Source organism: Ahaetulla prasina, chromosome 4, assembly GCF_028640845.1.
Source record: "Ahaetulla prasina isolate Xishuangbanna chromosome 4, ASM2864084v1, whole genome shotgun sequence".
Lineage (NCBI taxonomy): Eukaryota > Metazoa > Chordata > Lepidosauria > Squamata > Colubridae > Ahaetulla > Ahaetulla prasina.
In genome coordinates this window covers 104,475,571-104,492,693 of record NC_080542.1, presented here as the reverse complement: position 1 = coordinate 104,492,693, position 17,123 = coordinate 104,475,571, and the positions used below count along the sequence as shown (strand labels likewise).

Sequence of the window (17,123 nt, the reverse complement as noted above, 5' to 3'; positions counted from 1 at the left end):
ATTAAACTTTAAAAGGGGGATAACACATTATTATGCCACTTGGGCAGCCTCGGATAAGTATGGAAAGCAGCAACTGAAACTTGGATTATTGGTATTTTTACTACCTATTAGTTCAAGCACTTAAGAGATGTAAATGCACAGTAACAGGAATAATAAAGATAGCATGGGAAGAGAGGAGAGGAAGCTCAGAATGTTGTTTAAGTAATACAAAATTTCCATGACTTGTAAATATTGTAGCTCTTAGTATTTACAACTGGTGATACAGTACATTTTGGGAAGAATTAACCCCAACTATTTATGATGCAATAATCATATCAAGAATTGCGTATACACACATGCATCCAATTCTAGAACCATGTTTCTGGGATCCTCGAAACCGCACATTAAGCTGAAAATAATTTTGGTTTAAGTTAGTATAATGAACAGGAAATGTGAACAATTTTTAGCCCTACCTTTGCTTAGAATGTTAAGAGAAGCCTCACTTGGAATAGGGCTTTCAGGTCCAGAAAGTTTCTCATTATCCACAACATCAAAAAGATGAGGGCAGCAAGCATCTTTGAAGGCTGAAGAATGGTAAGATGGCCCTTCTATAGCTCCCCTTTCAAAACCACCTTGTTGGTCATGAAGGAGGCACAATTCTACAAAAGGAATAGTTTGGCTATCTTATTTTCAGGTAACTTTTGATTTACAGCTCCCACTCCTTCCCATAATATGAAGAACAACAAATAGATTACCTCTTAGTATTCTGATTAGCGTTAAATTATTTTATATTGAGATCTTGCCCATTCATAAAATGTTTATCCAGTTGGGGGTAACAAATCAGAAATCACCTATTTAATAAGAAGAATAAAGATGTTCTCTGTGATTTCCACCAAGCTATTTTCACTGGTAGATAGAGTCTAGAGCAGTGGTAGTCAACTTGGTCCTACCACCCACTAGTGGGCATTCCAGCTTTCATGGTGGGCGGTAGGGGTTTTGTCCGACACTGAAGCACTTTCCTTTTTTTAAATTTAATTGACTTTAAAAAAACAAATTCATAGCATTATTTAAAAACATTTTCATTAGGTTTTCATAAAATTCTCCGTGACAATTTAAATTTCTGAAAATATACTATTTGCATTACCTGCACATAAATTTAGTTCACGTTACCGAAGTGAAACTAAATGGTGCTATAGTGTGACCGCAAACAAAAGAGCCTCATCCCAGAATAACTCGCGCATCTCCGCCCACATCACCCAGCTATCGCGCCCCCCCCAACCCAATCCACGATGCGTGAGAGGTATGCACAGACAACAATACACGGTGCATTACTGGGGACCCGGTGGGCAATTAGAAAATTTTACAACTAACCGAGATACAAAAGTGGGTGGTAGGTATAAAAAGGTTGACTACCTCTGGTCTAGAGTTTACAATAAGGAAAAGTCCACCATATATTTGGAAAATTAGTTCCATAACATTAAGTAGGCTGGACTTGCAATTTTATTTATTTATACACACAAGCATACACATAATTTATATTGTATAGCTGGCTATCTCTCAACAGTGTCTCTAGGTGGCATACAAAGAATTTATTATAAAATTAATTTATTAATTTATAATTTATTTATTTATTTAATTTATATGCCGCCCTTCTCCCAAAGGACTCAGGGCGGTTTATATATTAATGTTCATAACTTTTTCACTGTTTTACAATGAAATATAAAAGTTTCTGTCCTTCCTTATACCATGTCCTCAAGACTCTTTCAAAGTTTGAATTAAATGCACACAGCTAAAGAATAGAGAACAGTTTGCTACTTTAGAACCGATGGGAGAAGTATTCAGTAAAGAAATATTAAGGTCATCAATATATCATTGCAAATTAATGATCAGAATATAAACATAAGTACTCTATGAATACATGTATATGTGTGTGCACCCTCCTCCTGAATACTGCATCACTGAAGGAGATGCACCAGTAAGTAGCTTTAAGAAGAAGCAACACAATGCAATTGAATTTGTAACTTTCATCTGTGTAAAAGCATCCCCATTCCAAATCTTCCTTTCCAAAAGCATTAATGCAGATTAAAAAAACAAAAAAAATCTAGCATGACTTATCACATTTATGGTGATGTCACAAATGTTTTAATGCCTTTGTGATACTCCTCAAGAATAAATCATCTCTTTTCTTTACCTCTCTCTTTAACCTAATATTATTGTACCTCTGTGGTATTAACTGGCAACAACACACTGTGTTTTGAGTTTTTAACTCAAAAGGCTATGGGGAGTCTGATTTACAGGAATATTTAAAGCATTCAAAGAACAACATACCTGGTGTGACTGATAAATAAGAGGGAACACTGATATTACAAAGAAGCAATAAAAAGTAAGTCAAGGTACATATTTGAAAAATATATGAATGTCAAACAACTCAGGAGAGCATGAGAGTTTTACCATGATTGTTGAGAAAATGTTTTACTATTCAAACTGTAAAAAGAAATTTGAAATGTAATGATATAGCTATGTATGCCAAGAATAAAAGAGATGCTGCTACAGGTATTTATCAAGATTTAGAGATAGCATTTATCCTGGTATCAGATTAGGGTCTTCCATGACCTCCAGTTAGAAAATCAACAACTGAATAAAAAAAAAACTTACTACAGTGTAGCTGTGATAACTCATTAAATAAAATGCTGTACACTCAAGCCAGAAATGTACTAACAAGGGAGATCAGAGATCAGAGCAGCAAAAAGAAGCTATTCTGAAAAGCTAAAGAATCAGTTTTCAGCAAATGAACCAGCAAACATGTGGAAAACTCTTAAAAATATCACCGGCTACAGCAAACCTCCATCCCAGGCTGAAGATAATCAACATCTGGCAGATGACCTGAATGAGTTTTACTGCAGGTTTGAAAGGAAATTACAGCCACCTATCTCCACAACCCCCATCTCAGACACACCAAAAACAGCCAAGCGTCCTACAACTGACCCCATCCCATTGGATTCACAACCCCTAGTGTTCACAGAAAAGGAAGTGCAGGACTTATTTCACAGACAAAAGCTAGGAAAAGCTCCAGGCCTAGACAAGATAACTCTTTCTTGCTTAAAAGTCTGTGCTGACCAATTGGCCCCCATCTTCACCCACATCTTCAATAAATCACTAGAAATGTGCTATGTTCCTTCTTGCTTCAAACGCTCTACCATCATCCCAGTGCCGAAGAAGCCCACCATCAAAGAATTGAATGACTACAGACCAGTTGCTTTAACATCTGTAGTCATAAAAACCTTTGAAAGGCTAGTGCTTTCCTACTTGAAAACCATCAAGGATCTGCTGTTAGATCCCTTGCAATTTGCATACCAAGCAAATAAGATCAACAGAGGATGCTGTTAATATGGCTCTGTACTACATACTACAACATCTTAAATCTCCAAAGACCTATGCAAGGGTCCTCTTTGTAGACTTTAGTTCAGCATTCAATACCATCATTCCAGACACTCTTCTAACTAAGCTAAACCAGCTACAGGTACCTGAACAGACTTGTAAGTGGATCACAAGCTTCCTAACAAACAGGAAGTAGCAGGTGAAGCTAAGCAGAATCACATCAGATACCTGTACAGGGGCACAGGGGCCCCCCAAGGCTGTGTGCTCTCCCCACTTCTCTTCTCTCTGTATACCAATGACTGCCTCTCCAACTATCCATCTGTTAAACTACTGAAGTTCGCAGATGACACAACAGTGATCGGTCTCATTCGAGACAATGACGAATTCGCATATAGACGAGAGGTCAAACGACTAGCCTCGTGATGTGACCGAAACAATCTGGAACTGAACGCACTCAAAACTGTAGAAATGGTGGTAGACTTTAGGAGAAACCCTTACATGCTTCCACCTCTCACAATACTAGACAACACAGTGTCAACAGTAGAAACCTTCAAATTTCTAGGTTCTATCATATCGCAAGATCTAAAATGGACAGCTAACATCAAAAACATAATCAAAAAAGGACAACAAAGAATGTTCTTTCTGCGCCAATTCAGAAAGCTCAAACTGCCCAAGGAGCTGCTGATCCAATTCTACAGAGGAATTATTGAGTCTGTCATTTGCACCTCTGTAACTGTCTGGTTTGGTTCTGCAACCCAACAAGAAAGACACAGACTTCAGAGGATAATTAGAACTGCAGAAAAAATAATTGCTACCAACCTGCCTTCCACTGAGGACCTGTATACTGCACAAATCAAGAAGAGGGCCGTGAAAATATTTACAGATCCCTCACATCCAGGACATAAATTGTTTCAACTCCTACCCTCAAAACGATGCTATAGAGCACTGCACACCAGAACAACTAGACACAAGAACAGTTTTTTCCCGAAGGCCATTACTCTGCTAAACAAATAATTCCCTCAACACTGTCAAACTGTTTACTAAATCTGCACTACCATTAATCTTCTCATCATTCCCATCACCAAACTCTTTCCACTTTTGACTGTATGACTGTAACTTTGTTGCTGGCAATCCTTATGATTTATATTGATATATTGACCATCATTTGTGTTGTACATGTTGTACCTTGATGAACGTATCTTTTCTTTTATGTACACTGAGAGCATATGCATCAAGACAAATTCCTTGTATGTCCAATCACACTTGGCCAATAAAAAATTCTATTCTATTCTATTCTATTCTATTCTATTCTATTCTATTCTATTCTATTCTATTCTATTCTATTCTATTCTATTCTATTCTATTCTATAATTAAACAAAGAATGGAGCACAACACTCCAACAGTGAGTTTTCAAGTGTTTTTTTTAAATGGTCTTCAAAATTATCTAATATGATAGATAAATGGAGTATCAAGGAAGTTGCAAAAGAAAAACAAGCTATTTAATTAAGTTTGACCTTAATTTGAACGTGGAGATAATTGTGATAAGCAATGAGAAGAATACTGAAAAATAGGTATTGGACATACAAACAAAACTAGTTGATGTTTCATTACTTTAAAAAAATGCACAAATAGAGATAGGGTACCAATAAAGGAGAATATTTGTAGTTTAAAGCTGAAATGAGGGGTCCTTGGTGCTCTCTGAGCTTGCTTGTTTTCTTGCAAATGTTTCATTACCTTAACTAGGTAAGTAGTAGTTAGGGTAATGAAACATTTGCAAGAAAACAAGCAAGAGAACACCAGAGATATGGTAACTGGATTTTTGCTGATAAGAAATGAATGATGAGACTTTTGGATTTTGCTTTTACTTAAGAGATGAGATATGAAGTGAAGAAAGTATAAGTTGTACTCTAAGGATATACGTATTTTAAACATTTCATATGCTGAGATAAGAGTGTATATACTAAAAGAGGATGCAGTGGTGCAGTGGCTTAATGATGCTGGAACTGCCAGCCAGAAACAGTCTGCACTCTGGCAATTTGAGCCTGGCTCTGTGACATGGAGTGAGCTCCCGTTGATCAATCTCAGCTGATATCAAACCAGCAGTTTGAAAGCATGCAATATTGTAAGTAGATACATGGGTACCATTCCAGTGGGAAAAACTGTGTTTGTGTGCAGAGAGTGGAAGCACTGGACCTGGTCAGGTGCAAGGCATTGTGACAAGAGGTGAGCAAGTTCAACAGAGGAGCCCAGAAGAGACAGCAACCTAAGTGCTGCTAGTCAGCTGGTATAAGCTACTTTGCCCCCCTGCAATGCACTAAGGAAAGACAAATAAGCATCAAATAGAATGAACTAGCAATCCAGATTGTCAGAATATGCCTTGTGTGTCTAGCATGTGTAGATTTCCCTGACATTGTATGCTATGCAAAAGATACGATCGATAGATAGATAGATAGATAGATAGAAACAAATAACAGCATTCTGTTGTCAAAATCCTTAAGATCCATTGTTAGGGGAAATTGATCATATAAGCAAGTCTTCTCTTTTTCTGCCTATAGTAGAATCTATAATTTGCAACGGGATAAAATGCTTGAATGCCTTGGTTTAACCTGCATCTACATCTTCTCATGTATTATATTCAGTTTCTGACTCTAATACTGATTCAAAACATCTGTAAGCTTTCCCTTTAAATGATCACCAATTACCATATGTACTGATATATGGTATGCATAAAACTGAATTTAAAATGCAATGTTGGGACAAGAGAACCTCTGCTGATTAGCTAGGTCTAATAAAAAGCATGCTCATCAGGATGAAAATGCTCTTTATGCTGCCCTGAGGAAAAAGAAGGTGGCTACATTACTTACCAAATTGACCGTCACATTTTATATACAATTCTATTACACCATAAGCAATTGCGGTTGGAGCAGGAATCTCCAATACCACATTAGAGTTCTTGATCATATTCCCATTTTCATTCACTGATACCTAGAGAGAAGTTTAATTGTTGGTTAATTTGTGCAAATTAATTCCCAAATGCATAATTTACAAATGAAAGGAGTCATTGTGTAGAATTTAAAAATGACTTTTCAATTATTTTTTTTTAGGCAGCGATCTCAGTGTGCCTCAGCAGCCGCAGAAGAGGCAAAAAAGTGGCAAACTGTTTTTTGAATTTATCATGCCTGAAGCCGTATTGGCTAGCGATCTGAACTGCTTGCGACTGCCTTGAGGATGGAGGCATTAAAGCGGAGACTCCTCCCCTATTAAATTTATCGCGCCTGAAGCCAGATTAGGCTAGCAATTGGGAGTGATTGCAGCTGGCTTGAGAGGGAGACATCAGAGCAAAGATTTCTCTCTTTTTTAATTCATCGCGCCTGAAGCCGAATTCGCGATTCTTCAACTCGCAAGTATACTTCTCATATTTCCGATGGTCTTAGGCGACCCCTGGCAAATCATCATTCGATTTCATTTGAATGAAATTGAATGAAATCGTCATTCGCGACCCACAATTTGAGAACCACTGCCTTAATAGGATGGCTGTAAGGATAAAATAAGTGGCCTGAAGGCGGGGGGACAGACACCAAGACTATGACAAGGTATGTGGAAAGTGGTATGGTACCAAGAGTTACTTGTTAAACAGATTTAAACAGAAACGAGTGCATAAATAAATGAGAATATATGTATCTTGAAATTGGAGTCTTTAGTGTTCTCTGCCCTTCATGGATTACTGCCTTGTCGTGGCGAAGGGGCTTGCGTAGCTCAATGAAGCTGTGAGCTATGCCATGCAGGGACACATAAGACGGACAGGTCATAGCAGAGAGTTCTGACAAAACGTGATCCACTGGAGAAGGAAATGGCAACCCACTCCAGTATCTTTGCCATGAAAACCCCATAGACAGTACAAAAAGGAAAAAAGATATGATGCCGGAAGATGAGCCCCTCAGGTCGGAAGGTGTCCAATATGCTACTGGGGAAGAGCGGAGGGCTAGTACTAGTAGTGCCAGAAAGAATGAAGCGACTGGGCCAAAGCCGAAAGGACGCTCAGCTATGGATGTATCTGGTGGTGAAAGGAAAGTCCAATGCTGTAAAGATGTTTTCTTCATAGGAACCTGGAATGTAAGATCCATGAATCAAGGTAAGCTGGACGTGGTCAAACAAGAGATGACAAGACTGAACTCGACATCTTAGGAATCAGGGAACTAAAATGGACAGGAATGGGTGAATTTAATTCAGATGACCATCAGGTATACTACTGCGGACATGAATCCCTCAGATGAAATGGAGTAGCCTTCATAATCAATAAAAGAGTAGGAAAAGCAATACTGGGATACAATCCCCAAAATGACAGAATGATCTCATTTCAAATCCAAGGCAAACCATTCAATATCACAGTCGTCCAAATTTATGCCCCAACCACTGGTGCTGAAGATGAAATTGACTGGTTCTATGAAGCCCTATAGCACCTTATAGATTTAACACCAAAAAATGATGTCCTTATCATCATGGGGGATTGGAATGCTAAAGTAGGAGGCCAAAAGATAACCGGAATAAAAGACAAGTTTGGCCTTGGAGTACAAAATGAAGCAGGGCACAGGCTGATAGAATTCTGTCAAGATAATATGATGGTCATAGCAAATACTCTTTTCCAACAACCTAAAAGATGATTCTATACATGGACATCACCAGACAGTCAACACAGAAATCAGATTGACTATGTGCTCTGCAGCCAAAGATGGAGAAGCTCTATATGGTCAGTAAAAACAAGAACAGGAGCTGACTGTGGCTCAGATCATGAGCTTCTCCTTGCAAAATTTAGGCTTAAATTGAAGTAGAGAAAAGCCCCAGGCCACTCAGGTATGAACTAAATCATATCCCTGATGAATATACAGTAGAGATGACAAATAGATTTAAGGAATTAGATCTGATAGACAGAGTGCCTGAAGAACTATGGATGGAGGTTCGCAACATTGTGCAAGAGGTAGCAACTAAAACCATCCCAAAGAAAAAGAAAGGCAAGAAAGCAAAATGGCTGTCTGAGGAAGTTCTGCAAATAGCTGAGGAAAGAAGGAAAGTAAAAGGCAAGGGAGAAAGAGAAAGATACACCCAGTTGAATGCAGAATTCCAGAGAATAGCTAGAAGAGATAAGAATGCATTCTTAAATGAACAGTGCAAAGAAATAGAAGAAAACAATAGAATAGGGAGGACCAGAGATCCCTTCAAGAAAATTGGAGATAGGAAGGGAACGTTTCATGCAAAGATGGGCATGATAAAGGACTAAAGTGGCAGGGACCTAACAAAGGCACAAGAGATTAAGAAGAGGTGGCAAAATTACACAGAAGAACTGTACAAGAACGAGCTGAACATCCCTGATAACCACAATGGGGTGGCCACTGACCTTGAGACAGACATCCTAGAATGTGAAGTCAAATGGGCCTTAGGAAATCTGAGCAACAACAAAGCTAGTGGAGGAGACAGTATTCCAGCTGAGCTATTCAAAATCTTAAAAGATGAGGCAGTAAAAGTGCTACACTCAATTTGTCAGCAAATTTGGAAAACTCAGCAGTGGCCACAGGATTGGAAAACGTCAGTTTACATTCCAATTCCAAAGAAAGGCAATGCCAAAGAATGTTCAAACTATCACACCATTGCACTCATTTCACATGGTAGTAAGGTTATGCTTATAATCCCACAAGCTAGGCTTCAGCAGTATGTGGATCGAGAACTACCAGAAGTACAGGCAGGATTTCAAAGAGGCAGAGAAACTAGAGATCAAATTGCCAACATATGCTGGATCATGGAGAAAGCTAGGAGTTCCAGAAAAACATCTACTTCTGCTTTATTGACTATGCTAAAGCCTTTTATTGTGTGGATCACAACAAATTGTGGCAAGTTCTTAAAGAGATGGGAGTACCAGACCATCTTATTTATCTCTTGAGAAACCTATATGCAGGTCAAGAAGCAACAGTGAGAACTGGACACGGAACCACTGATTGGTTCAAAATTGGGAAAGGAGTCCGGCAAGGCTCTATATTATCGCCCTGCCTATTTAACTTATATGCAGAGCACATCATGAGAAAGGCGGGGCTGGATGAATCAAAAGTTGATTAAGATTGCCGGGAGAAATATCAACAACCTCAGATATGCAGATGATACCACTCTAATGGCAGAAAGCGAAGAGGAACTAAAAAGCCTCTTGATGCGGGTGAAGAAGGAAAGTGCAAAAGTTGGTTTGAAACTCAACATTAAGAAAACTAAAATCTCAACTCAACATTAAGAAAACTAAAATCATGGCATCCGACCTGTTCAATTCCTGGCATGGAGATGGAGATGGAGAAGAAATGGAGGTAGTAACAAATTTTATTTTCCTGGGCTCCAAGATCACCGCAGATGAGGACTACAGCCAAGAAATTAAAAGACGCTTGCTCCTGGGGAGGAAAATTATGGCAAATCTAGACAGCGTACTAAAAAGCAGAGACATCATCCTGCCAACAAAGTGCGTATAGTCAAGGTTATGGTTTTCCCAGTTGCAATGTATGACTGTGAAAGTTGGACTATAAGAAAGGCTGAGCGCCAAAGAATTGAGGTCTTTGAACTCTGGTGCTGGAAAAGACTCCTGCGAGTCCCTTGGACTGCAAGGCGAACAAACAAGTCAGTCCTAGAGATCAACCCTGACTGGTCTTTAGAAAGCCAGATCCTGAAGATGAAACTGAAATACTTTGGCCACCTAATGAGAAGGAAGGAGTCACTGGAGAAGAGCCTAATGCTGGGAAAGATTGAGGGCAAAAGAAGAAAGGGACGACAGAGAATGAGGTGGCTGGATGGAGTCACTGAAGCAGTAGGCGTGAGCTTAAAGGGACTCCAGGGGATGGTAGAGGACAGGAAGGCCTGGAGGAATGTTGTCCATGGGGTCATGATAGGTCGGACACGGCTTCGCAACTAACAACAACAAGTGTTCTCTGAGAAGTTTCATTATCTGTGTAGGTACTGATGATGTTACAGAGTTGATTAGGAAACATCAGTAAGCTCAGAAGGCACCAAGCTCTACATAACTAAGTATTTTAGAAGTTGTTTTAAAACTGGACAGCTCTCAAGTGTGTTTTCTTAAGTTTGACTTTGAGAACTAGGTGGGATGTTAATTCACAAAAGACAGGTCCACTACAAGGAATTCTCCTTAATTCAAATGGATCTTGTATCTTTAGAGAAAATACATTTGTGGTGACTTTCAGCTGGGGTGAGCATCTCTATAATTAACTTCTTGTGAGCTTCTCTCCTGTTGACAGAAGTGGAGCAAAGGATTCAATTATCTTTAGTTTCATCCAGCACTTTGTAACTTTCATTTAAATTCAAAACCATAGCGAGGATGTGTTAAGGGCATCACACTTTAATCCAAATATTCTCACCTTATAAATATTGTACAAATTTTTATTCATTCTAAGATTTAATTGCAAATAGATTTAATAACACAGTCTTCAAACTGCATAGAACAGTGATGGTGAACCTTTTAGACACCAAGTGCCCAAACTGCGTGTGTGCGCATGCCCAAACGGAAAGATGCATCCGAATGAGCAGACATACACATGCATGGTGCATGCGTGGACATGCACACGCACATGTGCAGATTAGCTGGCCGGCGGGAGGTGGGGCATCCCAAAACCGGCAGCGCAGCAAGAGGTAAGATCTTTTCCTTTTGTGAGTTTCTGTTTCGTTGTTTGCAGGGAAACAGAAGCTCTTGAAAGAAACACCACTGAGATCTGACCTGGGGTGATGGCATGTCTGCCAGCAGGGAAGGCTTTGCATGCCACCTCTGGCACATGTGCCACAGGTTCGCCATCATGGGCACAGAACATTCATTTTTGAACAGAAACATTAATATTTCAACTTAATGCAAACAAGTTTATTTGTGCGTGGGGACAAATGAATGTACTTGTTTTCTCAAAAAAAAAAAAAAAAAAAGGCTTCAAAAGCCACAGGGATGTATTCAGCAATGCAATACAAGACTGGAGTGGACAAGGATGAAATTTCAACCTTTTCAGAAGGGGAATTTAAAGAGCACACAGACTATATACATCTTACTGGGGGATGATATGGAAAAATACAATAGAATGCTGTAATAGTCCAACACTATTTTTCCTTATGCATCAATACCTTTATAATTTTTGTACTTATTCCCACCATTCCAGCAAGTTTTTCCTCTTTTTGAATATGTTCAGATATTAAACATTTCTGAGTTGTCAATATTTTTTCTATAAGGATACAAAGAACATCATTCTTTCTTTCAAGCATTTGTTCCAACAATGAAGTCCGTACATTTATTGACCTAAAGGAGAAAAAACACATTAAATTACTATGAAAAAAAGCTTCTTTTTAATAGCTGGACTTAATATTGTTTCCTATAACAAGTTGATAAACAATTTACTCTTTAGGAGCAAACAGCTAATATACCAATCAGAAATATATTAAAAAATGTGTTGGGTCACTGCATTTGGATACAAGCAGCCTTTACAAAAAATATACTTTCACAGTAATAGTATTGGATTTATGACTGAATTACAAACTAACATCAGATTTTCCAGTGCTCTATCAGCCATCTTCACAAATGCTCCATATTCAAGTCTCCCATCTCTTTCAAAACAGATATAAGAGTATATTTACCTATTCATTCTTGAGAAGTCAATATGGCATACATGAGAGGACTCTAATTATCCTACAACAACCGTATGAGTTAGCTTGGGCTAAAACTGAATGACTGGGGCAAAATAAAATTAGTAATGGAGTATAATTATGAACATGATTCCATCCAACTACCTTAGCTATAATACAAACTAAATCTGGTCATCAATACGCTATTTCCCCCAAAATAAGACATCCTCTGATAATAAGCCCAATTGAGCTTTTGAGCACATGGCAATAAGGCCAAGCGCTTATTTCAAGGTTCAAAAAAATATAAGACAGGGAAACATGGTAGCATTTCTAAACTCTCTAGTAAATTTATATTAATTCCAGAAAACGTGATTTTCATCATCACCATTTTTACTGCTTTATTATTTATTCAATTCCAAATATCTGTAAAACATTTCAAAATAATTCCTGTTTTTAAACTTCACAAAGATGCCATTTTTAATCTCCCTTTAAAAGCCTGTACAGTAAAACTATTTATAGATACCATAAATGAATAAAATAAATATTTACCTTCCCTTCAAATCTTTCATAAGCTTGTGCAAGTCAACTTCTTGCTTTTTAAGATTTCCAAAAGAGGACAGACTTTCCACAACATCACTTCCTCCAGTTCCTAAATTAATTCTTCCTAATGAAGTATCAATGCTTCCTCTAATGCAGTTTTCAAACTTGCCTTCATACTTCACAAAGTCAGATTCTACAATAACTGGGGGAAAAGCAACATATCCAAATTAAACATTAAACTGGAGCACAACGTAATTTTTTTTAAAAAAATCAAACACTATTGATAACAAAACATATTGACTAACTTAATCACTGACTGACTTAGTCATTATTTTACACTGCTCCCTGTATTTAAAAATGTTTATGAATGAGTAAAGAAAGGTGGAGAATCCATGGTCCTTCACATGATATTAAAATAAATGCAGCTTCTTTGTCATAAGTTCCCCATCCTTAAAATATATGGATCCGTATGCTATAAACCTTCAATAATTTGAAAGGATGCATGCACATGTGACATTTAAAGAAAAATAGCAGTCATTCCAAGTAACAGTTCTCTGAATTCCCCCAGAAGTTATTCTGTCTATCCACTGTGAAAACAAAATGGTCACAAAATAAAAGTCTTGCCATGCTTTGCCATTTATTTATACCACCCCACAGTCCACTCCTACTTCTGATGGACTCTGGACAATACAGTGAATGAAGAATGAAATTAAGGATACAGGAAATAAAACAACTTGATACAAATCTTGCTGGATATTAAAGTCAACCCCGCCCAAAAGCACACTGAAATAATAACTTTTAGCCAATGAAAAATTTAAGAAGAAATGGGACTAATCATATATTTGAAAGACCAGCACAGAACAGACACTTCCTATTCTAAATTTCTTGGGTCTCACATTTGTGTTGGGGTAATATGCAATCCTATACTCTCAAGCTAAATCTTAATTATAAGAGGTTACTTTCATATTCATTTTCTTCTATAACTTAAAAGGCTAATTTAAAAGTATCAAATGAATCCTAAGAGTCAATAAAACAAAGAAAACCTTTCAAGGGCTGTTGTCCTGACATGTTTGAAGTAGACTGAGTTGCAGAAGCTATAGTAAATCATTCATGGCATCTCTGAATTCTACTTTTACTGTTACTGATACATCATAATAAACCTCTTTTTGAAAATGGGTTGCCCAATTATAAAATTATTACACTGTATGTACACATTTAAAGAGCACTGATTCACCATATGCAGCTTTCTATCCTCCTTTAGTTTTTCAGTCCCATGGAACAATACCTGCTATCCTTGAATCCTTTTGTCCTTCTTCTGGACAAGGAACCCTAATTCCCAACAACAACAAAATAGGGAAACTAAGATGATACTAAAGAGTGACATTTGTCACTCCAATTTTCTATGTTTTTACTATAAAAAGCCAGTCAGGGCAGAGGGACTGCTGGCTACTCAAGGAGATATATATTCATGTTTCAAGGCGTCATGTCAAAGGCATTAACACTAAGCTATGCTTATTGGCAAATTGATGATGAATATATGTATATTTTAACTTTCCATGTCCTATTTTTATTTTTAAATCTTATTAGCTGCATTATTTATTCACCAGAGCAGAAAGGCAGGTTATATAGAAAATAAAAAAAGATTCTGGTGTTCTGGGTTTTTCTCCTGGTTATGATTATGAATGATTATCTAACTAATCATTCCATCATTTTCTAGGCTGTGAATGGGAAATGATTTGTAGACTATAGATAGTCCTTGACTTATGATCACAATTGAACTCAAAATTTATGTTGCTAGACAGGATAGTTGCTAAGTGAATTTTGACCCATTTTATAACCTTTCTTGCCACAGTTTATTTATTTGGAAAATGTATATTGCTGCCTACTTGCTCACAGTGACTCTAGGCAGCTTACAAACAATAAAACCACAGTATAAATAAAATAAAGATACTAAAAAAAACCCAGCAATAATCCCCCCCCCCACTTCCAGCCACAACATATGTAGTTAAGTGAATCACTGCAGTTGTTAGTAACACGTTTGTTAAGTGAATCTGGCTTCCTCATTGACTTTGCTTGACAGAAAGTCACAAAAGATGATGACATGACCCTAGGACACTGCAACTGTCTTAAATATGAACCAGTTGTGAAGCATCCAGATTTTGATTACATGATCATGGGGATTCTGCAACAGTCCCAAGTGAGAAAATGGTCATAAATCATTTTTTTCAGTGCCGTTGTAACTTCGAACGGTCACTAAAAGAACAGTTGTAAGTTAAGGATGACCTGTATTCATAAAATAGCCAATGAGTTATAGGAGAAAAAAACAAAATCCAATATTTTACACATTCCCGCTTAATTTAAAAAACATAGTTTGCAAACCATAAGACTGAGTTCTCACAGAGCCAGAACAAAACTAAAACGAAATTACATTATGATTTAGCATGGCATCAGAACTCAATCAATAAGATGCTGTTAACAGTAGTCAGAGCAAGATACATCAACTTCACTTCAGTAAAAGAACAAGGTATCAATTTAAAGCCAAAAATCTTTGACATCTTTGAAAACAGAAAATAATGAAGTTCTTCAATGATCCTGAATTGTAACCCACAAATTTGCTATCCTAAAATAGCAAGTAAAAGCAATTTTCTTAAAGAAAAATTATTTGTCTTCAGTTATATTAGTTGTAGAAGTTTTTTTTAACTAAACTACTAATGGCTTAGCAGAGACATCACCCTGCCAAGAAAAGTGTGTATAGTCAAGGCTATGGTTTTCCCAGTTGCAATGTATGGCTGTGAAAGTTGACCATAAGAAAGGCTGAGCACCAAAGAATTGAGGCCTTTGAACTCTGGTACTGGAGAAGACTCCTATGAGTCCCTTGGACTGCAAGGCGAACAAACAAATTAGTCCTAGAGGAGATCAACCCTGACTGCTCTTTAGAAGGCCAAATCCTGAAGATGAAACTGAAATACATTAGGCCACCTAATGAGAAGAAAGGACACACTGGAGAAAAGCCTAATGCTGGGAAAGATTGAGGGCAAAAGAAGAACGGGACGACAGAGAATGAGGTGGCTGGATGGAGTCACTGAAGCAGTAGGTGTGAGTTTAAATGGACTCCAGAGGATGGTAGAGGATAGGAAGGCCTGGGGGAATGTTGTCCATGGGGTCGCAATGGGTCAGACACGACTTCGCAACTAACAACACCACAACTAGTGGCTTTTCAGGAAATTATGCCTGAATTCAATTTAAATCTGAGATCATCTATTTCCAACTGATTAAAAGCAATGATTTCCTAAATTGTCAACAGATATTAATTTAGCAATTGTAGACAAAATGTTATCACTAATTACTGCTATTCTGAATAGTCAAAATGCTTTCTGAGTACAACTGTAGGCATCCACTGAATGGTCAGACTTTAGCACTTATTCGTCTGTAAGAAATCATATTAAGTACTGCAGGCAAGTTTAATAGCACTATTAAACTTTAATAGCATTATTTTCATCAATAAAACTGTAATTTCACAAACTAAATTATTATACAATAGATCCATCTGAACTATTTTGATTGAAAATAGATTTTGAAAACTTCCAGAAAAACTTCCAAAAGCCAGCAAAAACTTCCAGAAAACTAACAAGAAAACAAAATGACATGTAAAATAATATTGCTGTATCTAACTTTTGGGGAAAAATGATAACTATTTCAAAGTTCAACAATAATAAAGCAGGTCCTTTGCACAATAATGCACAGGACTTTGCACTTCTTCTTATCTTTTATAACAGTGTATAACTGTGACTCTACCTGGCTTTATAGGTTCATGCATATCTTCAGAAAGCAGATCATTCAATGAAACTGATGAGAGATGATACTTTGGATTTTGCCAGCACCACGTTTTCTTTTTCTTTGTGACTAAGTTCAAGAACTGTAATTTATCTAAATTATTCAGGGATGACACAGAGATTAAGTCTCCTCCACAATCCACCTCCTTCACAAAAGTCTTGGTTGCTTTTGCAAACATCCTAAGGATGGGAGATATTCAACAAAAATCTGGAGAAAAAAAATAAAAACGTGAGAAATACAAATAGTTTGAGGAAAAATATCCATTTACTAGGTAGTCTTTGACTTGTTACCTCAGTTGGGACCAATATTTTTGTTGCTAAGCATGGCAGTTGTTAACAACTCAATTTTACAACCTTTTTTGCACAGTTATTAAGTGAATCACCTGGTCATTAAGCAAATCCAGCTTGTCCCACTGACTTTGCTTATCAGAAAGCATCTTGGGAAGGTTACAAATGATAATCACAGGATCTTAGTATGCTGCAATTATCATAAGTACATGTTGGGTTGCCAAGGGTCCAAATTCTGGTCACGTGAATGCTGCAATATTCGTAAGGACCTATATCATAAGTTACTTTTTTCAGTGCTGTTACAACTTCAAAGTTGCTAAAAATAGTTTTAAGGCAAGGACTATAGTTTAAAGTATACCTGTATAAATAAGATTGATTTGTACTTATAAAAGTTCTACCCAGTCATACTTTGCAACTTTGTTGCTATAAGAAAACAAAAGAATAACTTATTTTAACCAAAGTAAGGA

At 37.3% G+C, this 17,123-nt stretch overlaps 1 protein-coding gene across 3 annotated transcripts in view; it reads right to left on the bottom strand.

The window, feature by feature from the left end:
- Nucleotides 1-17,123, bottom strand: part of GSDME (gasdermin E) — a 31,699-nt gene that overhangs the window by 13,032 nt on the left and 1,544 nt on the right. Inside the window, exons 2-6 of one of the 3 annotated variants that reach the window (XM_058184145.1) lie at nucleotides 16,331-16,576; nucleotides 12,545-12,737; nucleotides 11,501-11,672; nucleotides 6,223-6,343; nucleotides 453-638 (exon numbers count right to left, since the gene is read on the bottom strand). In XM_058184145.1, coding sequence (XP_058040128.1) covers nucleotides 453-638; nucleotides 6,223-6,343; nucleotides 11,501-11,672; nucleotides 12,545-12,737; nucleotides 16,331-16,547 — 889 coding nt within the window. In that variant the 5' untranslated portion in view covers nucleotides 16,548-16,576. The remainder of the gene's footprint in view (nucleotides 1-452; nucleotides 639-6,222; nucleotides 6,344-11,500; nucleotides 11,673-12,544; nucleotides 12,738-16,330; nucleotides 16,577-17,123) is intronic. The other 2 variants (XM_058184146.1, XM_058184147.1) reach the window with 2 other exon arrangements.